Source organism: Leucopleurus acutus (genome assembly GCF_964270905.1).
Source record: "Leucopleurus acutus genome assembly, chromosome: 10".
Classification (NCBI taxonomy): domain Eukaryota; kingdom Metazoa; phylum Chordata; class Mammalia; order Artiodactyla; family Delphinidae; genus Leucopleurus; species Leucopleurus acutus.
Window position 1 is genome coordinate 43,796,737 of NC_139153.1, and position 20,593 is coordinate 43,817,329.

General features: G+C 42.5%; 1 protein-coding gene across 2 annotated transcripts in view; it reads right to left on the reverse strand.

Moving 5' to 3' along the window:
* The window catches only part of SCN11A (sodium voltage-gated channel alpha subunit 11), a gene marked incomplete at its 3' end in the record, with an annotated part of 126,098 nt that overhangs the window by 45,173 nt on the left and 60,332 nt on the right, over positions 1-20,593 (reverse strand). For both annotated transcript variants that reach the window (XM_082848755.1, XM_082848756.1), the window contains 8 exons: positions 19,970-20,075; positions 16,752-16,880; positions 15,213-15,316; positions 11,318-11,485; positions 10,484-10,547; positions 2,817-2,958; positions 1,983-2,180; positions 877-1,050 (listed from right to left, as the gene is read on the reverse strand). In XM_082848755.1, coding sequence (XP_082704881.1) covers positions 877-1,050; positions 1,983-2,180; positions 2,817-2,958; positions 10,484-10,547; positions 11,318-11,485; positions 15,213-15,316; positions 16,752-16,880; positions 19,970-20,075 — 1,085 coding nt within the window. The remainder of the gene's footprint in view (positions 1-876; positions 1,051-1,982; positions 2,181-2,816; positions 2,959-10,483; positions 10,548-11,317; positions 11,486-15,212; positions 15,317-16,751; positions 16,881-19,969; positions 20,076-20,593) is intronic.

Sequence of the window (20,593 nt, forward strand, 5' to 3'; positions counted from 1 at the left end):
GGGTCATGTTCTGCTCTCCTTTGTTTCCAGGCCTATGCGTGTGCTGTTCTCTCTATGTGTAGTGCTTCATTCTTCCTTTTACCCGGTTAATTCATCCTTTCAGCTTACACACTGCTTCCTCTGGGAACTCTTTTCTGATCCACTGCTCTTTTCCCAGCCCCCACCAAGTCTGGGGTTGGCTGTCTGAAGCAGACACTATTGTTGGCCCCATCCATATGTTCTCAGGCTTCCTTTGGCAACCCAAACACTTTTGCCCTAACACATAGCACGTCAGAAATACAGAAAAATTATTGTTTCCTGACCACAGAAGTCTTGAACCAATGATGGACGAAAGCTGATGTATAAATACTCTAGTGCCCTCACTCCAGGGAGATTAAACTGGCTTAATAATGCACACTAATTGGCCACCTTCTCTTCCATGTATCACTTCTCCCCTCCCCTCTTAGTGCTTCCTGAGATCACTTCCCAAATAATCTACTTGCACTCTAACGTCTCAGGGTTTGCCTTGCAGGGAACAAACATTGCCCCTAAGACGATGCTCCTGCTCTGCTCTCCCTCAGTGATCATCATGTCGGTCATCACACTGAACAGTAACTGCCTCTTTGTCAGTGTGCCGTCATCATTACTTGCCTGTGTTATATATCCCACGTATCCCCAGTGCCTACCCCAGTGCCAAATAAACACTGTCAACATTTTAAATAGACATCTGTAAATAAATGGATAATTGAATAGACACATGGATGCAGGGAAGTATGTGCAAATGGATGAATGGATAAATGATTGAGTGAATGAATGAGTCCTTTCAATTATATTGACAACTTGACCTGTCCCCCTGAAGAGTGCCAAAGTATCATCAATCCCTTGGCCCAAACTTGCCTTTTTTGAAGAATCTTCATCAGAATCTAATCCTGGAACCTGGTCTTTCCCAGACTTTCTCAAAAAGAAGGATTTTCTTTTCTTATTACCAAATAGCTTTCTCTTCTTCAGGGAAAAAGATGATGCTTCAAGGCAATTAAGTGAACTTCTGTCAATACCCATGGCAACCAGAGCCTTAGAGAGTGAAAAAAAGCAATTAATGAACAGATCACACTCCCCACAGAACACTGTAAATGACTTCGACCTCAGTAAGCATTCTCTCCTCTCTTCTGGTAGCACTGGACCATTTTGATTGCTCATTGCCCAACTGTAATATGCTAGCTTTGTCATTGTTTATGTGGGATGCTAGCTTTGTCATTGTTTATGTGGGGAACATGTCCTGTTTGTCCACGAGATTGCAGCCCTCGAAGGCAGGGTTAACTCTTAGATACCTCTGTGTCACTAACCCTTAGCACAGTGCCCTGTATGTGCTAAGCATTCAGTAAATGTTTGCGCTTAACGCTGCAGACATCAAGCACTTAAGATGGGCTTCCTCCTGACAAATCTCTGTGGAGGATGAGAAAAAGCATAAAACATGGCCCTGCTCTGAAATCTTAGAATCGAATCTTAGAATCTTAGAGCTGAAAAAATGTAAAGATGTCACGGAAACAATAAGAATGGTCTGTAAATATAACAAGGATTATAAGAAAGGATCATGACTGTCATCTCTACAGCCACCATGATTGATTTTCCAAACTCTCGCAAGCAAAGTCCCTGGACACAAACATCTCCAGCTTCCCACAAGAAAGCCTGGAGCAGAGCCTTAATTTACATACACATACATTTTATCCTCTAGCCAGCAATTTGGGATCTATCTTTGAAGGCTCAGGTTTCAGAAGGTCAACGTTCATCAAAACCAAGGGTTCCCTTCCTCAAGAGCCCTGCGCCTGGACATCTTAGTGGGAGACTGTAGCAGAGCCAGCTGCAAAGGGCTTAAAAATTCTCAGAAAAGCACCAGTTAGGAAAGCACTGAGACTAGGCCTTATACAGAAACCTTGAGTGTCAGACCCCACGGCCTCTGGGGTCCTCCCAAGCAGACCCCACTGTCTCACACCACGTGACCCTACCTCCTTCTCCTCCTTTAACAGCTGCTGGGCTTCCTGGAACATCTTCTCCTTGGCTTCTGTCTCAGCAGCTACATTCTTGTTCTGTTCCTCGTAAGCCATGGTGACAACAGCCAGGGTTAAGTTAATCAAGTAGAAAGAGCCCAGGAAGATGACCACCACAAAGAAGAAGACTGAGTAGAGCCCTGAGGTGCGCAAAGTCTGCAAGGGACACAGCACATGCTGGCATCTGAATCCTTCCTCCGCAGAGGGGTGACTTGACCTCGAGTGGAGATTACACTGTAGCAATTGGTCTCTCCCCAGCCCTGGTTGGCTCAGCTACCTGCAGCATCATCTACTGCCTCCCCCATCACCTAGAGCTCCTGATGCCCTATCTCTCAGCAAGGAAATGCCATCTGTACATTCACACAGAAGTCAGAGTGACTTTACTGTGACTTTCTCAAGGGTATTTGCATTTTTTAAATTAAAAAGGCAAGAGAGAGAGCAATGCTGCATGAAAGCTGAAGCACTAGTGGTGGAACTTCAGTCAGTGGGGAATCTGGAGAGGGGTGATATTTCTAGGAAGAGGAGTTTTTTTGTACTCTTCTTCCAAATATCACACTTATAGTCTTTTTTTGATGTTTCTAATAGAATTTCTAAAATACAATTTAACAGTACAACTGTTAAGGATAAGAAATAGATGACAAAGGTGAAGGAGAGATGGTAGGTTATAAATAAATGATGAAGAGATAGATAAGTGATGGAAAGGGAGAGAGGAGGGAAGGAGGCAGAGGGGCAGGGAAGAGAGGGGGGGAGAGAGAGAGGGAAATAAAGAGAGAGAATGAATAAATAGATAACCTGTTGATAAAGCTTCTCCCAGGAATCTTGGGTCATAAGCCGGAACACAGCAAGAAAAGACCAGCCAAAGCTGTCAAAATTCGTGTAATTATAGTCAGGATTTTTATTGGTATGTTTGCATTCAAATTGTTCAGAACAAGCCCTAGATATTGGAAACAAAGGAACAGAGAAAGAATTACATATCCTGCAGCCCACCTCCCCTCGACACCCTGCCCAGGGCACTGATTCTTCCAAGAACCATGGGCTCACACTCAAAAGTCCTAGGTGAAGAGAATATTTATAGAGTTGGCCATCCTCCACCTTCCAAGCCTCCCATTCTATATCTAAACATGGGCACTCATAGACTTTTCTCAAATGGATTGATTAGGAAGTTCATACCGGCATTTTTTCATTGAAAAATTAAGTGCGGTGACATAGTGAACACTTTACAGTGAAAAAAGGACATACAATGAATATGATGTCTCCCTGTCTCCCCACTCAGCCCCGCTTCCTAGAGGCACAGTTTAACAGTTACTTTAGTAAATTTCCAGAAGTCCTCTATGAATATAAAAGCACATATTATCAATATACATTTTCTATAATATATGGATGGGAGCATTCTTTGAACACTCTCTTGCACTTTGCTTTTATCATGGAATGGTATTGATTGGAGGTCTTTCCACCAGCATACAAGGAAATATCTCATTTCTTTTCATGTCCTACAGTTCTGGGATTTATATAAGTGCTTTGCTAATGCTAAATATTTAGATATCAATTGTTATCAGTCCTCTATTCTTACAAACATTTGGGTTTTACTTTAAAAACAGTAGATATCTTGCATATAGGTCTTTGTCCACATCACCAAAAACACATCATTGAGTGCATCTATCGAATATACTATGAGTATGTACTTTCTTAATTTGTAATAAACATAGTATTTTTATCAAAGTAGCACATGCATGTGGTTTAAAAAAAGTCACATGGCACCAAAAGGCTTGTAATGAAAACCATTCCATCATTCTTCATCTGTCATTTATACACCCCAAATTCAACAACTTTTAGCTCTTTTAGGTCTGTTATCTCTAAATATAGTGCTTTTACTGGGAGAAGGTCAAGGTGGCGGAGTAGGAGGATGCTGAGCTCACCTCCCCCAATGAATACACCAAAAATACATCTACATGGGACTTCCCTGGTAGCGCAGTGGTTAAGAATCGGCCTGCCAATGCAGGGGACACGGGTTCGAACCCTGGTCCAGGAAGATCCCACATGCTATGGAGCAGCTAAGCCCATGCGCCGCAACTACTGAGCCTGCGCTCTAGAGCCCGTGAGCCACAACTACTGAGCCTGAGTGCCACAACTACTGAAGCCCACATGCCTAGAGCCCATGCTCCACAACAAGAGAAGCCACTGAAATGAGAAGCCCATGCACCACAACTAGAGAAAGCCCGCGCACAGCAACAAAGACCCAATGCAGCCAGAAATAAATAAATAAATTTATATTAAAAAATACATCTACATGTGGAGCAATTCTCAATGAAAACAAACTGGACACTGGTGGTAAACTGGACACAAGACTGTAAAGAAAGATCCACACTGAGTCAGAAAGGAAGGAAGGAAGGAGAAGCAATCAGGTTGGGACTCCCTAGTTAGGGGCACAGAAGAGAGGGATATCATGGGCTTGGAGATCCTCCCTGGGGAGTGAGGGGTTTGAATCATATATTGGGCACCCCAGCCCTGGGGTCCAACACCAGGAAGACAAGTTCCCTTAGCTGGTTTGAAAACCAGTGGGACTTACAGGAGGGCTGTAACAAACTGAGACTCTGCTCATGAAGAACATATGCACACGCTTGCTTAATCTCAGGAATAAGGTGGATGCCCACTCTCACCACTTCTATTTAACATAGCATTGGAAGTCTTAGCCACAGCAATCAGCCAAGAAAAAAAAACAAAAGTCATCCAAATTGGAAGGGAAGAAGTAAAACTATCACTATTTGCAAATGACATGATACTATAGATAGAAAACTAAAGTCTCCATCAAAAAAAACTATTTGAGCTAATAAATGCATTCAGTAAAATTTCAGGATACAAGATTAATATTCAGAAATCTGTTGCTTTTTATATACTAATAATAAACTATCAGAAAGAGAAAGCAAGAAGACAATCCCATTTAAAATTACATTAAAAAGAATAAAATACCTAGGAATAAACTTAACCAAGGAGGTAAAAGACCTATACTCTGAAAACTATAAAACACTGATGAAGGAAACTGAAAATGATATAAAGAAATGGAAAGATATACTGTGTTCATGGATTGGAAGAATTAATGTTGTTAAAATGTCCATCCTACCGCAAAGCAATCTGCAGATTTAATGCAATCCCTATCAAAATAACCATGACATTTTTCATAGAACTAGAACAAATAATCCTAAAATTTATATGGAACCACAAAAGACCCTGAAGAGCAAAAGCAATCTTGAGAAAAAAGAACAAAGCTGGGAATATCATGTTCCCTGACTTCAGACTACACTACAAAGCTACAGTAACCAAAACAGCATGGTACTGGCACAAAAATAGACACAGATCAATGGAATAGAATATAGAGCTCAGAAATAAACTCACGTACTTATGGTCAATTAATCTACAATAAAGGAGGAAAGAATATACAATGGGAAAAGGACAGTCTCTTCAATAAATGTGATGGGAAAACTGGACAGCTACATGGAAAAGAATGAAATTAAAACATTTTCTCAAATCATATACAAAATTAAACTCAAAACAGATTAAAGACCTAAATGTAAGACCAGAAACCATAAAACTCCTAGAAGAAAACATAGGCAGAACACTCTTTGACATAAATCATAGCAATATTTTTTTGATCTTTCTTCTAAGGCATAGGAAGCAAAAGCAAAAATAAACAAACTAATTAATCTTAAAAAGTTTTGCACAGCAAAGAAAATCACTGACAAAATGAAAAGACAACCTACTAGATGAGTGAAAATATTTGCAAATGATATGACCGATAAGGGGTTAATATCCAAAATATATAAACAGCTCACACAACTCTATCAAAAAAAAACAAACAACCTGATTAAAAAATGGCAGAAGACCTGAATAGACATTTTTCAAAGAAGACATACAGATGGCTAACGGGCACATGGAAAGATGCAGAACAACGTTGTTAGAGAAATGCAAATCAAAACCACAATGAGATACGACCTCAAACCTGTCAGAATGGCTACGATCAAAAAGTCTACAAATAACAAATGTTGGCAGGAATGTGGAGAAAAAGGAAGACTCGTACTCTGTTGGTGGGAATGTAAATTAGTGCAGCCACTGTGGAAAACAATATGGGGTTCCTCAAAAAATTAAAAATAGGGCTTCCCTGGTGGCGCAGTGGTTGAGAGTCCGCTTGCCGATGCAGGGGACACAGGTTCATGCCCCGGTCTGGGAAGATCCCACATGCCGCAGAGCGGCTGGGCCCGTGAGACATGGCCGCTGAGCCTGCGCATCTGGAGCGCTCTGCAACAGGAGAGGCCACAACAGTGAGAGGCCCACGTATCACAAAAAAAAAAAAAAAAAAAAGAATTACCATATGATCCAGCAATTCCACTGCTGGGTATATAGCTGAAGAAAATGAAAACACTATTCAAAAAGATACATGCACCCTAATGTTCATAGAAGCATTATTAACAATAGCCAAGATATGGATGCAACCAAAGTGTCCACCAACAGATGAATGGATAAAAAAGATGTGGTATAAAAAAGAATGAAATAATGTCATTTGCAGCAACATGGATGGACCTAGAGATTATCATACTAAGTGAAATAAGTCAGACAGAGTAAGACAAATATCGTATGATATCACTTATGTGGAATCTAAAAAAATGATACAAATGAACTTATTTACAAAACAGAAACAGACTCACAGACTTAGAAAACAAACATGGCTACCAAAGGGGAAAAGGTGGCAGGGGAGGGATAAGTTAGGAGGTTGGGATTAACATATACACACTACCGTACATAAAATAGATATTCAAAAAGGACCTACTGTAGAGCACAGGGAACTATACTCAATACTCTTTAATAACCTATATGGGAAAAGAAACTGAAAAAGATTAGATGTATGAATATGTATAACTAAATCACTTTGCTTTACACCTGAAACTAACACAACATTGTGAATAAACTATACTCCTATATAAAAAATAGAAAAGATGTGCTGTATATACATACAATGGAATATAACTCAGCCGTAAAAAAGAATGAAATTTTGCCATTTGCAACAATGTGGATGGACCTAGAGGGGGTTATGCTTAGTGAAATAAGTCAAACAGAGAAAGACATATACTGAATGTTATCACTTATGCATGGAATCTAAAAAATGAAACAAATGAATATAACAAAACAGAAACAGAATTAAATATATAGAGAATAAACTAGTGGTTTCCAGTAGGGAAGGGGGGAGGGGCAAAATAGAGGTAGGGGATTAAGAGGTACAAACTACTATGTATAAAATAAATAGGGGACTTCCCTGGTGGCGCAGTGGTTGAGAGTCCGCCTGCCGATGCAGTGGACGCGGGTTCCTGGCCCGGTCCGGGAGGATCCCACGTGCCGCGGAGCGGCTGGGCCCGTGAGCCATGGCCAATGAGCCTGCGCGTCCGGAGCCTGTGCTCCGCAACGGGAGAGGCCACAACAGTGAGAGGCCCGCGTACCACAAAAAATAATAATAAATAAATAAATAAATAGGCTACAAGGATATATTACACAGCACAGGAATATAGCCAATATTTTACAGTAACTTTAGAGTATAACTTATGAAAATATTGAATCACCATATTGTACACCTGCAACTAATATGATATTGAGATTCAACTATACTATAATTTTTTAAAATGCTTATCCTGGTATTTGATTTATCAGTTTTAGTCTTTGTTGACTAGCTTTCTGCTGTGGTAGATAAGGGTTTTCCAACATCCCACCCTACCTCACCACTACTTATATCACTCTTCATGGAAAATATCATGGCCTGTGTCATTGGGTCTCCTGCGTCAGATACATTTTTTCTTGGCTCTTTTGTATTGCTCTTTCTGAGTTTTACTCCCTCATTTTTCTGGACCAAACCTCAAGTAGCTTTTTAGGAAGACTGGGTGATCTTTGCACATATGGGTATATCTTTACTCTGCCTTCACAGTAGAGTTACAGTTTGACCAGAAATAGAATTTGGGGTTGAACATAGTTTTTCTTCAGAAACATAAAATCACTGCTCAGCTATTAACCCTATGCTGTTGTTGAGGATTCTGATACTGTTCCTTTGTGGGTAACCTTTTTCTCTTTGGTTTTCAGATCTTTTTCCCCAAAGATTCTGAAATGCCATGATAATGCACCTGACATGGTCCTTTTTCATTCATTGTGTTGGCTACTTTATGGGCCACTGAGGTATTTGCATCTTTAATCCCAGGGAAATTCTCTGTATTATCTTTGCTAATTTCCTCCTTTTGCTTTTTCTGTGCTCTATTTCTGGAATTCCTACTTAGTCAAAAGCTGAAACTTCTGGATTGATATTTATTCTCATATTTTCTGTCTCTTTCATTGCTTTATCTTTTAATTCTATATTGATTTTTTCTATTCTCCCCTTTGCACTTCTCACCACTATCCTACATGTGCATTTGCACAGATGCCAACACCCCTCTTCAATCCACAAGTCTTGTTCTTTCTGTCTCCTAAACGTCTTTGGGATTCATCCATCCATTTCTCTTCATCTCCACTGAACAGCTTCGTGACTCTCATCTGTATTAACATAGCCTCCTAAGTGGCTGCTTCATCTACTCTATCCATCCATTCTCCATGTAGCAGACAAAAGTGAGTTTTAAAAGTATCTAATCTGATCAGGTCTTGTTTCCTTTGTGATTGAAGTCAAAATCCTCAGCAGTGATGGGCTACCAGGTCCTGCATGGTTGGCTCCTGTCTCCTGCCCCTCTGCCTAACAAGCTTCTGGGCTTCTTACTATCCCCGCATGTCCTCATGTCCTGAGGCTTTCATCCTTGCTATTTGTACCATCAGGAATCGTTTGCTCTATCTTCTCATCCACCAGAACTTCCCACTCATGCTTCAGACCCATGTTGTAGTCACCACTCAGTCAGTCCTCAGAGGAGGCAGTGAGTAAAGGCTGAAAACCAAGCCTGGGCCCTGAACAGAGGCCTGTCTGGGAAGGTGACCTCAGATCTGCCATCTCCTTGGAAACTACCACGTTATGATCAGTGTCGAAGGTCATGTACTAGGAGTTCGCTTACTGTAAAACTCCTGAGCTTTGAGACTACACCTAGACTGAGAGAGTTGTGACTGGCACACAGTTGGAAACCAAGGCTTCTGCATCTGTATGTTTAGATGGCCCACCTCACCTTGGATTTTGCTTATAGTAACCATACCTGCCCTGCATGGATGATGGATCAAAGAAGCACTGTTGTGACAGCTGTTGGGCTCCTCATTGAATGAAAACAATGTACGTGCAGTATGTCCTGCCGAGGATCATTCTAGAGAGCTCAATAAACCCTGTATTAAAACCTAATAAGTCTGTGAGTTTGACCTAATCAGAATCTGTGACCACCACGAGAAGACTTCCTTAATTTTACAGGCAGGGTTACATCTCTGTTATCTCTCTCAGTATCTACAGGTCTCTCTTATAACATTCATCACACTTTCAAGAATTTACTGTACATCTCTGTTGCCTGAAAGATGTCAATTTCAAGAGGGCAGCACTCCTTGGCTTGTACTTGGATTCCTAGGGCCTAACACAGAGCTTGGCACAATGTTGGCCCTTGATACCTATTTGTTATTGAGAGATAAATGTCATCTATTTCATCAAAGTGCCTAGCATATTATCTTAATTTGAAAAACACTCAATAAACCTTCACTGAATGAATCTCTCACCACAGAGAGTACTAATATCCTGGAAGAAGGAACAGTATCCCCAAAGGGTCAGAGGGCTAACTGTTGAAGTGAATGTGTATGAACACACGTACAACAGTGTGTGCAATTAGAGGCAGTGGGGGTCACAGATCAACAAACAGAAGACGTGTGCTGAGATGTCTTCCATCAGGGCCATGTCATTGAACAGGAAATAGGTCTAGATGGGGCTTTCAGTCACAACATCCTTTCTTACCTTTGATGGCCTTGAATATGCACTCCATAATGTCAAAATACCCCTATGTTTTCAGTAGGTTTCTCATCAGATACAAATTCAATATAATTTAGGAGAGAGAACTGCTTTAAACACTTGGAAATAATTTTTAATTTAGTAATGCACATCTAAACCTGCTTAGAGGGACTTCTCTGGTGGCGCAGTGGATAAAACTCTGTGCTCCCAGTGCAGGGGCCTCGGGTTCATTCTCTGGTCGGGGAACCAATCCCACATGCATGCCGCAACTAAGATTTTGCATGCCACAACTAAGGAGCCCACGTGCTGTGACTAACGAGCTGGAGAGCCGCAACTAAGGAGCCCGCCTGCTGCAACTAAGACCCAGCACAACCAAATAAATAAATATGTTAAAAAAACCAAATAAAATAAACTTTCTTAGACACATGAAATAGTAGTGTTTGAGAACTACCACCACTGCTTCTACAAGTCATTAGATAAAGACTGTCTGCCACATCACTTCAAAAAGATAGAATGAAGAGTATAAACATCTTACCCGCTCTCCATCCATGTGCCACATATTCTGAATTCAGTGGAATCTTTCTTTTCAAAGCAATAGTCTGAGAAGGAAATAATTATAAATTCAGATTTGAAAAAACAACATTGAAAGGAAAAAGAATAGCAAATATGCCAGATTATGCTTGAAACAGATGGTTCAGAATCCTCCAAAATGATCAAAGTGATCAAAGTGATCTCAATGAAATGATCTAGAGAGGAACTAGAGCCTAAGCCCTCAGGAAGATGCAAGAGAAAAAGAGGGAAAAGGAGAAGGAAGGAGAAATAAGAGGAGGAAGCAGTACCTCTCAGTACATAGAACTGAACCAGAGACCACCCCTAGGAGAAGCTGGACACAGGGTCAGCCCATGAGAAGCTCATAAACCAGGACAGTCATGGAGAAAGTATGGCCACATAAAATTCAGGACACATGAAATTGATATAGGGTTGACCTCAGAGTGGAGAGGGTGCAACATAAAAGGAGCAATATCATTGAAGAAAATACTTGGGTGGGGGCAGGCATTGTGGGAAGTTGCTGGTCCCCTTTGGCCAAAGCCAGGCACTCTGAAGACTTCTGCAAAACATGACAAGGAAGTGGGCAGAGATGGAAGGTGACACCACTCCTATAGATGTGGCTTCAGGATTTTACTTCTTCATGGATACCCAAAGAATGAGGCAGTTCTCTAAGAAATGCATCTGCCCACTTGAGAACCCTAGAAGGACAAGTCATCCCTTGATCCTAAGACACTCTGTAATGCAGATCAGTAGACATATGAGTGGGGATAAATAAAAGTTAACCATGCACAAACCAAGGAGTGAAAGGTGGGGTGTTTACCTTTATAGTCAGAGTCACAGTCTTTCCTCACACATTTCTGGTTCAGATTTCCCATGAAGAGCTGCTGACCTACCAGGGCGAAGATGCTGAGGCAAAAGAGAGTCAGGATCATCACATCGATAAGCCTCTTCACAGAGCGCAGCAAGGCCCCAACAATGACCTTCAGACCTGAGGAAGAGTACAGATGTGGGGAGAAGCCCCCCACTCACACACACACACACCAGACACAGGCAAGGAACAGAGAGGGAGCAACAAGGCCTCAAAAGTTGTCTGATTGCATGCTGGTATCAGAAACTGGCCTGACCTAGGATTCTGAGGCCATAACGCTGTGCCTTAGAAGCTATGGGTCATCAGAGTGGTCCACTGGTCTAGGACTCGGCCTCTTTATCCTGCTCTACAGATGCCACAGGGCTGCTCTGAAGGGCAAGTGAGAAGACTTTGAGCAGAAACATGCCACAGAGACACAAGACATAACTTGATGACAGTTGTGCAGGCACCTCCACGGCTGGGGGTCACAGGCAGCATTAAGGCCAAAGTGAGGCCTCCTGAGAGAAGGAGCAGAGCTGTATTTAACATTTGGTAGCTACTACCTACTATAAGGTACACGAGGTGCCATGAGATATAGCTAAATTGGGGGATCAGGGAGCTGGAAGAAGGAGCTTTGTCTGGACCCAAATAATAAGGATGTCTTAGGAAAAGAAACTCAGATTACTACTTATTATAAGGGTTTTTAAAAATTCATTCAAGAAATATATTTACCAAGCACATACTATGTCCATGGTACACTGTCAGGCTGCCAAAGTTACAAAATAAAAAGGACATAGTCTTGCAGTCTGTTGGTAAATGTTTAAAATCAGCTCTTGCGGGGAGGGGAGACAGAGAAAGTCTTCATTTGCAGCATTTACAGATGTCCTTGTTTGCTGAATTCCGGAGCGTAGATCCCTCTTCTCCCTCCATACACCCTTCTCCCCCAGCTGTTTTCAAGCTACCAACATGACGTCCCTGGATGCAGAGTTGGAAAAAGATGTGCACAGTCTGCTGGGGAGTTGGAACAAGTCAGTCCCAGCACAACACTGAGTCACAGGCTCTGCTCTCAACACAGCTGGAGAGAGAAACCAGCAGATGGCATCGGTAATGTGTGGGATGACACTAAGTGACAAAGTTTCGGTTGATCAGCATAAACCATGAATGGCAGACTTGAGAACACAGAGTAGCATCTGATGGGAGGCCAAGCCCACAGCAGATGACCTTCCACCAAGGGTGATGCCACATGAGGAGGAGACTTCACGCCAAGCTGGGACATCCACTGGATTCACCAGTGCACTTATGTTCACGCCAAGATCACGTTTCCCCTGCATGGTCAGGGGCACCAAACACGAAAATAGTGTAACCTCATCTACGCCTGATTTTTCATCTGTAACAAGAGGCTCGAGTCTTCTCCAAAGCAAGATGATTTGGATGAAAGATAGCTGTGATTCCTGAATTATTTTTACATAGTCCCATAAAAGATTGTATCTCATACTCTTCCTTCCAAAAAGCATCCAGGGATCTCATGCGTTTCATGAGTCAAAATGGAGAGTATGTTCACCTGCTTAGAGACGAGGAAGGGAACATGAAAGCTGCTAAGTGTCTCCCTGAATGTATATTTTACCCACGCGAAGTATGAGGGACTCAGCTCAGGCAGAAAGCCCCTAAATCTACCTGGGAAACCAAGGTCCACCTTGCAAAAGAGGAAGAGAAAGAGAGACATGTTCTACGTAAAGTGTCCTCTGACTGCCAGTTGCTTTATCACTATGCAGTTGTTCTTCTGGAGTTTCCAAAAATAACCACTGCCTCTGTATGAAAAAGATCCAAATTGCCTGGAGTTTTGATAGAAGAGACTAGAAGAAGAAGGGAAGAAGAAGGGGAGAAGGAAGGAGTCCAGAGGGAGAATATTTTTTAATAAAGTTTTTTTTTGTAAAGGAAAGAGAGGAAAGGGGAAGGAGAAGACTGTGCCATAATAACCTCATTTCTGATAAACTGGAATTCATATTTACAACCCCGTCCTTGGCTTCATCCTGATCCACCGAGCTCCGTCCTTGCCTGGCTTCCAAGAGACCACTTTTGCTCTCTTTCCTCCTTTACTGGTGGCTCTTGCTCATCTCCTTTGCTGGTTTCTCCTCTCTCCCCTCCCCTTTAAGGTCTACAGTGCCTGGGACTCAGTCCTTGGTCCTCTTCTACTTTCCATCTATGCTCATTTTCTTGGTAATCTCATCAGATTCCATGGCTCTAAATACCATCTACAGGCTCATAATCTCCAAAATGATATCTGCAGCCCTGGAACTCCAGCCTCACATATCTCATTGCCTACTTGGTACTTTGACTTGGATGTCTCACAGCCATCTCAAACAGAACACATGCAAAGCTGATTCCTAATCTGACCCCCAAGGCCTGCTTCTCTCACAGCCTTCCTTTTCTCATTCAGTGATGATTCCATCTTTCCAGTCCCTCAGACAAAAAACCTTGACTCATCCTTTACTCTTCTTTTGCTCATATCATGTATACAATCAACCTGTCAGGAAGTTCTCTTGTTTCCACCTTCAAATTTACACAGAATCTGACCAGCATTCACCAACTCCTCTTCCACTGCCTGATCTGAGAGCACCACCACCTCTTGCTTGGATTATGGCAGTGGCCCCCTGTGTCAGTTTGGGCCCTCTGAGAAGCAGACACTTTGAGACCAGACTGCAAGAGATTTCCTGGGGAAATGCTTGTGAGGAATAATCTGGAGGGAGTGAGTGGAGGGACAAAGAGAGCCTCAGACTGTGACACAGGGCTGACACCTGGGAAAGGAGATCAGGAAGGAAGCAGGATAGACAGGAAGTGCCTCAGACTGCAGTGCTGCTGTGAGACAGTCTCACCCTGGTTGCTGAGGAGCCGCTGAGCCAAAGTCCCACATAGAGGAGTCCCATACCTTTCAGGGGTGGGCCTGCACTAGCGGCCCCCACATGCAGGGAAAGCGTGATCTTGGCATGAACATGAATGCAGTGGTGAATCCAGAGAGGGGGCAGCTGGGACCATTAGTCAACTGCACTCCCTGCAGCAGGAGATCTGAGCAGCACATTTCCATGGTGACCAACATGCCTCCTATCTGGTCTTCCTGCTTCTACCTTTGCTCCCGCACATTCTGTTCCCCACACAACAGCCAGAGTAATCCTTTTAAAGCCTGGGTCAGGTCATGACTCCTCTGCTCAAAGCCCCTGCATGGCTCCCATTTCTCTCAGAGCAAAGCCCAAGTCTTCCCGGTACTTAGGTGCCTCCCCTTCACCTCTGTGGTCCCTCCTCCACCACCTGGCCCCTCATTCTGTCTGCTCCAGCCCCACCCACATGTTTTATAGTCCTCGGTCTGTAGACTGGCTGCTTCCTATGCTCAGAACACTCCTTCCCATATATCTGCTTGTGAAACTCCCTCACCACCTTCAAATCTGCTCACATCTCACCTTCTCAATGACACCTATCCTAACCACCCCACTAAAATTGCAACCTGCTTCCATGAACCCCCGTGACTTCCAAGAGCCACCACATCGCCTACTTTTCCATTTTATTTTTCCATGGCATATGTCACTTTCCAGCACGCTATATAATTTACTTATTTATTATAGTTACTGCTTAAGTCTGTCTCCCAACCCCCCACCTAGAATGTAAACTCCATGAGGGCAGGGACCTTTGTCTGTTTGCTCATTGATATATCCCAAGCAGCTAGCACAGTGGATATTAGGTGCTCAATACATATTTGTTGAATGATCAAATAAATGAATAAAGCAGAGTTTGTTAGTTTGTGGTTTACATGACATATTGAGAAATTTTAACTATTCTCTTCCGCTAAGAGCCAGTGTTGAAAGTTAGAGTGACTTACCTGAAATTACTGAAATTGCTTTCAAAGCTCTGAACACCCGGAAGGTACGCAGGGATGACAGACTGATGCTGCTGTCCTTGATATATGGTGAATATGACACAAACCTACAAGACAAAGCACAAGGAAAGTCCAGGCTTGTTCAGGCATGCGTCTGCCCGGCACATCTCCACAAAGGTCACAAGTAAGCACAGCCTGAGGTGTGTGTCCACCAGAATGAAATCTGCAACCTCCCCTTCCAATCCCACCTTCGTGTCAGGACCTGGCAATACCACTAGTGCTCTATTGCTATGGACCCTATGGACCACAGATTGCACAGGAGGCTGCTCTCAGCTAACCTTTACACTTGGACATAGATGAGGATTCCTTGAAATAGTCACTGCAGTTGTGGCTACATCCATGGATAACAGAAATCAACTTAAACATTTATTGACTTGCTATCAAGTTCCAGGCCCCAGTACACTTCCATAAGGTCTCACCAGGTGGCCAAGCCCAGAAGGAACCTAGGCAGTCTGGCTCCAGAGCCCACATACTACACCATCTCTCAATAACCAGGAGCACTTGACCATTGACCTTCAAATGTAAAACTCTGAAATTAATAGTAACTACTTCAAAGGGCTTTCATGAATATTAAACAGAAAAATATATGCAAAGTGCTTAAGACAATGGCTGGCACAAATTAAATAAGGTTGGGTTTATTATTATTGTGCTGGCAATGGGCCATTGCCCCTCTTGCTTTTTATTTTGCTGACTCATGAATTTGGAATCTCATCATTCAGATGCCAAATTGATGCCCTCTCCTTCAGGAAGAACTTCAACTCTAACCTCATGCCATATACAATAACTAACTCAAAATGGACCACAAACTTAATTAAACGTAAGAGCCAAAACAATAACACTTCTAGGAGAAAACATGAGAGAAACTCTTTGTGACCGTTCAGTAGACAAAGATGTTCTAGACCCCTTAATTCCTCCTCCATGCTCTAACAGCTGGAATCATGCACAGCTCCTATGCTAGCACTCACTGTAGCAGGTTATAATGGTCATTAAATGCCTCACTTCCCCTCTGACCTGCGAGCTCCAACAGGGTGAGAACCATGCATGATATATTTTTTTTCATTATCACAAGCCCTATATCTGGCACAGAGCCTGGCCCCATAACAGGTCAGTGTTTGGTAAATAAATGGCTGAAAAAGTAAGATCATGAGTGTTGGCCTAGAAATGGATTTGTGAGGAATTCCCTGGCAGTCCAGTGGTTAGCACTTGGTGCTTTCATGGCCATGAGCCTGGGTTCAATATCTGGTTGGGGAACTAAGATCCCACAAGCCTCACGGTGCGGCCAGAAATGGATTTGTGTGTGTGAAGGCCTCTGGTCAGTTGGCTACATGGTGCAGTTCAGTGTCAACCAACACTGCACTCACAGTTCTAGGCTTTACTTGGCTGCACTCAGCCAGTCATGTGTATCTACACAGGGCCCTGCTGGAAGCCAAGGGGCTTCTTTCCCACCCCTAGTCTCTTTGGTAAAAATCTTAACATTCTTACGCTGTTGCAATGACAATGGAGTCCAGCCAGTTCCACGGATCTCGAAGGAAAGAAAACTCATCCAGAATAAAACCTCTTGCCAATATTTTAACTAATGCTTCAAATATATAAATCCCAGTGAAGACATACCTACAAAGCAAATCATTCAGAACAAGAAGAAATATGATAAGCTATGTGAAAAAGAGACAGCCCATTTGTCTGATATGACCTTCATGAGGTCAGATTCCATTTTAATGTGACATTTAACATTCTTGTCTTAGCAAATCAGAGTTCAGAAAGGTAAGGTCCTCAAGCAAGTTCTGGTATTTGGGATTTCTGAGAAAGAGGCCCATGGATAAAGTTGTAAAGCTGCTTTTAAACACCTAGCTTCACAGCCATATTCTTGAGAGAAGCTTCAGCCAACATGGACAGTCTTTTCAACAAATGGTGTTGGGAAAGCACAATATCCACATGCAAAAGAATGAAGCCGGACCGTTACCTTATACCATGTACAAAAATTAATTCAAAATGGATTAGAGTTAAATGTAAGACCTGAAACTAGGGACTTCCCTGGTGGTGCAGTGGTTAAGAATCAGCCTGCCAATGCAGGGGACACCAGTTCGAGCCCTGGTCTGGGAAGATCCCACATGCCGCAGAGCAGCTAAGCCCGTGCGCCACAACTATTGAGCCTGCGCTCTACAGCCAGCGAGCCACAACTACTGACCCCACATGCCACAACTACTGAAGCCCACGCGCCTAGAGCTCCTGCTCAACAACAAGAGAAGCCACTGCAATGAGAAGCCTGTGCATCGCAACGAAGAGTAGCCCCTGTTTGCCGTGGCTAGAGAAAGCCCACGCACAGCAACGAAGACCCAACAGATAAATAAATAAACAAATAAATAAATAAAAATGTTGTGAATATTTTAAAAAGACCTGAAACTATAAGACTCCTAGAAGAAAATATCTGCAAATCATATATCTGATGAGGTTAATATTTGGAATATATGAAGAACTCCTACAAACTCAGCAACAAAAAATTAAATAATCCACTTAAAAATGGCCAAATGACTTGAATAGACATTTTTCCAAAGATTACATACAAATTGCCAACAAGCATATGAAAAGATGTTCAATATCACTAATCATCAGGGAAATGCAAATCAAAACTACAATGAGATATCACCTCGTACTCATTAGGCTGGCTACTTTTTTTAAAAAAGCAGAAAATAACAAGTGTTGGTGAGGATGTGGTGAGATTAAAACCCTTGTGCACTAGTGGTGGGATTGTAAAATGGTGCAACCACCATGGAAAATAATATGGAGATTCTTCAAAAGATTAAAAATCTAATTACCATATGATCCAGCAATCCCACTTCTGGGTACATATACAAAAGAACTGAAAGCAGAGTCTTGAAGAGATATTTGCACACCCATGTTCACAGCAGCACTATTCACAATAGCCAAGAGGTAGAAGCAACCCAAATGTCCATTGACAGATGAATAGATTAATACAATGTGGTATATATATATGCAATGGAATATTATTGAGCCTAGGAAAGGAAAGAAATCCTGTCACATGTGACAACATGGATGAATCTTGAGGTCATATACTAAGGGAAATAAACTAGTTTAAAAAGACAAATATGGTATGATTCCACTTACAGGAAGCACCTAGAGTAATCAAATACACAGAGACATAAAGTATAATGGTGGTTTCCAGGGGACTGGAGGGGAGGGCAGAATGGGGAGTTACTGTTTTATGAGTACAGAGTTTCAGTTTTGCAAGATTAAAAGAGTTGTGGAGATGGAGAGTGGTAATGGTTGAACATCTGTGCGAATGTACTTAATACCACTGATCCGTACACCTAAAAGTGATTAAGATGGCAAATGTGATGTAATGTGTATTTTATCACAATTTTTAAAAAAACTATTTCCATTTTATTCCTTTAGTCCTTCATCATGTTCTGTCTTCTAATTTATTTCCCTTCTTCCCCTTCCACCTCCTCCAAAAGACAATACTCTAGCTCTCTTGTTATAATCCCAATAAAAATATGCTTGATTGGCACACGCGCGTGCGTGCGCGCGCGCGCGCGCACACACACACACACACACACACTGGTCCCACATCTGGGACAGAAACAATGATTTTGAACACTCTGCTGGTTCAGAGTAAAAGAAGTGGACCTTTTCTGGTAGAATGTCCAACCATTGTTAGCCCTCAAAGCTAAAGAACTAAGGTCTTGGGAACTCGAAGAATCCCAAAGCAGCTAAGTCCAAGAGCAGAAATGGTCATGAGGCTGCCTTGGGCAAGAGCTACTTCTGCTTCCGCTTTTTTCTAAACTGCTCACCTTTTAGGTGACAAATAAACACAGAAGGTTAATTAATGTCTGCCCGTAAATGCCATCTTTTAAACTCAGGTATAATTTATAAAATTATAGGTATTTTGAAAAAAGGCTATAATTGCAGATGTGTGGGATTCTGCAAGTCTTCATCTAGATCTCAAGCAAATGAGACAGCCACCTCTGACTGCTATTTCTGCCTAGCCATTTAGCCTTCCACCTCCCACCCTGCCATTTTCTCTTTTCCAGCAGAAGCCTGCCAGTGGTGGGACATGTAGACCAAAATGACATCTGCTATGGAGTACAGCCATGCCCACCAGCAGGAAGCAGGGCTTGAGATCTCCATGATAGGGAGACCTCAACCCACCAGGCAAATCAGGCCCTCTGGGGTGTGTCACTGTCAGTTCAACCATAGTTAGGGTGTCCAGTCAGGGCCATGGTTGTCTAGCTAGTAAACCCATTTCTAAGACTCTATTCTAAGAAAATAATGATTTTTTAAAGTAGCTTTATACCAAAAGATGCTTGTCGCAATGCTATTTATAGTAGTAAAATACAAGAGTAGTTAAGTAAATTATGGTATAGTCACCTGATGAAATATTGTATTGGCATCAAAATGGGCTCCTATTAAGCCTACATAAGGACAAAGAAGACCACGTAAAACTAGACATAAAATCTGTATGTGTGCTGTTTATTACAAATGTAAGTTTAAAAGGCCTTTAAAGACAATTGTTAAGTGTACATATACAAAAATGAAACTGACTCTGCCAGCATTTGTGCTGGGGATCTGGGATTATGGGTGACTTTTTCTTCTCTCCATAGCTAAAATCTGAGGTAATCATAATTCTTTTAGGTTTATTTGCTTAAAAACATAGGACAAATGCATGCAGGACAAACACTTACTCAGCACTCTCAGTATCTATGTTAATGCTGTCCTTCCCACGAGTCATGGCCATGAACACGCAATTGATGATGACGGTGCAGATGATGAACATGCTGAACAATGTGACTAGGGCTGTTAAGGCAGCTACACTGCAGGATGGCATGTGTCATTAGTTATTGTAGTTGAGGCTGTGGGGGTCCCTGCATGGCCCCTTTTCTGCAGGAGCATCTGTCCTCTAACTGTGAGCGTTGGCTGAGAACAACCCACAGCTGTCCCCTCCCTTGAAGAACTGTCCTCAGCCTGAATGGCAGCCTCCTCACCGTGGAGGGCTACACTCCCTTTCCACATGTCTGACCGACAGATTTACAGAAACCGGGCCTCTGGCTTTCAGACGGGGCAGCTCTGTGATAGATTCATGCTCTGGAGATCCCCGTGGCTCCAGCTGATGTCTGATGTGGGCTCAACTGAGACCCTGTCCTTGCTTGGCTCCTCCTTTTGCTCCATGCTGTTTCCGTTTTTCCTTTTCCAGAGAGCACTCCCCCACTAAGTCACTTAAATAAGAATCCCATCTCAGGCTCTGCTTCTAGGGAACTCAACTTAAATAGATATTCCTTCCCGTTTTCCTGAGTACTTCCGTCTACCAA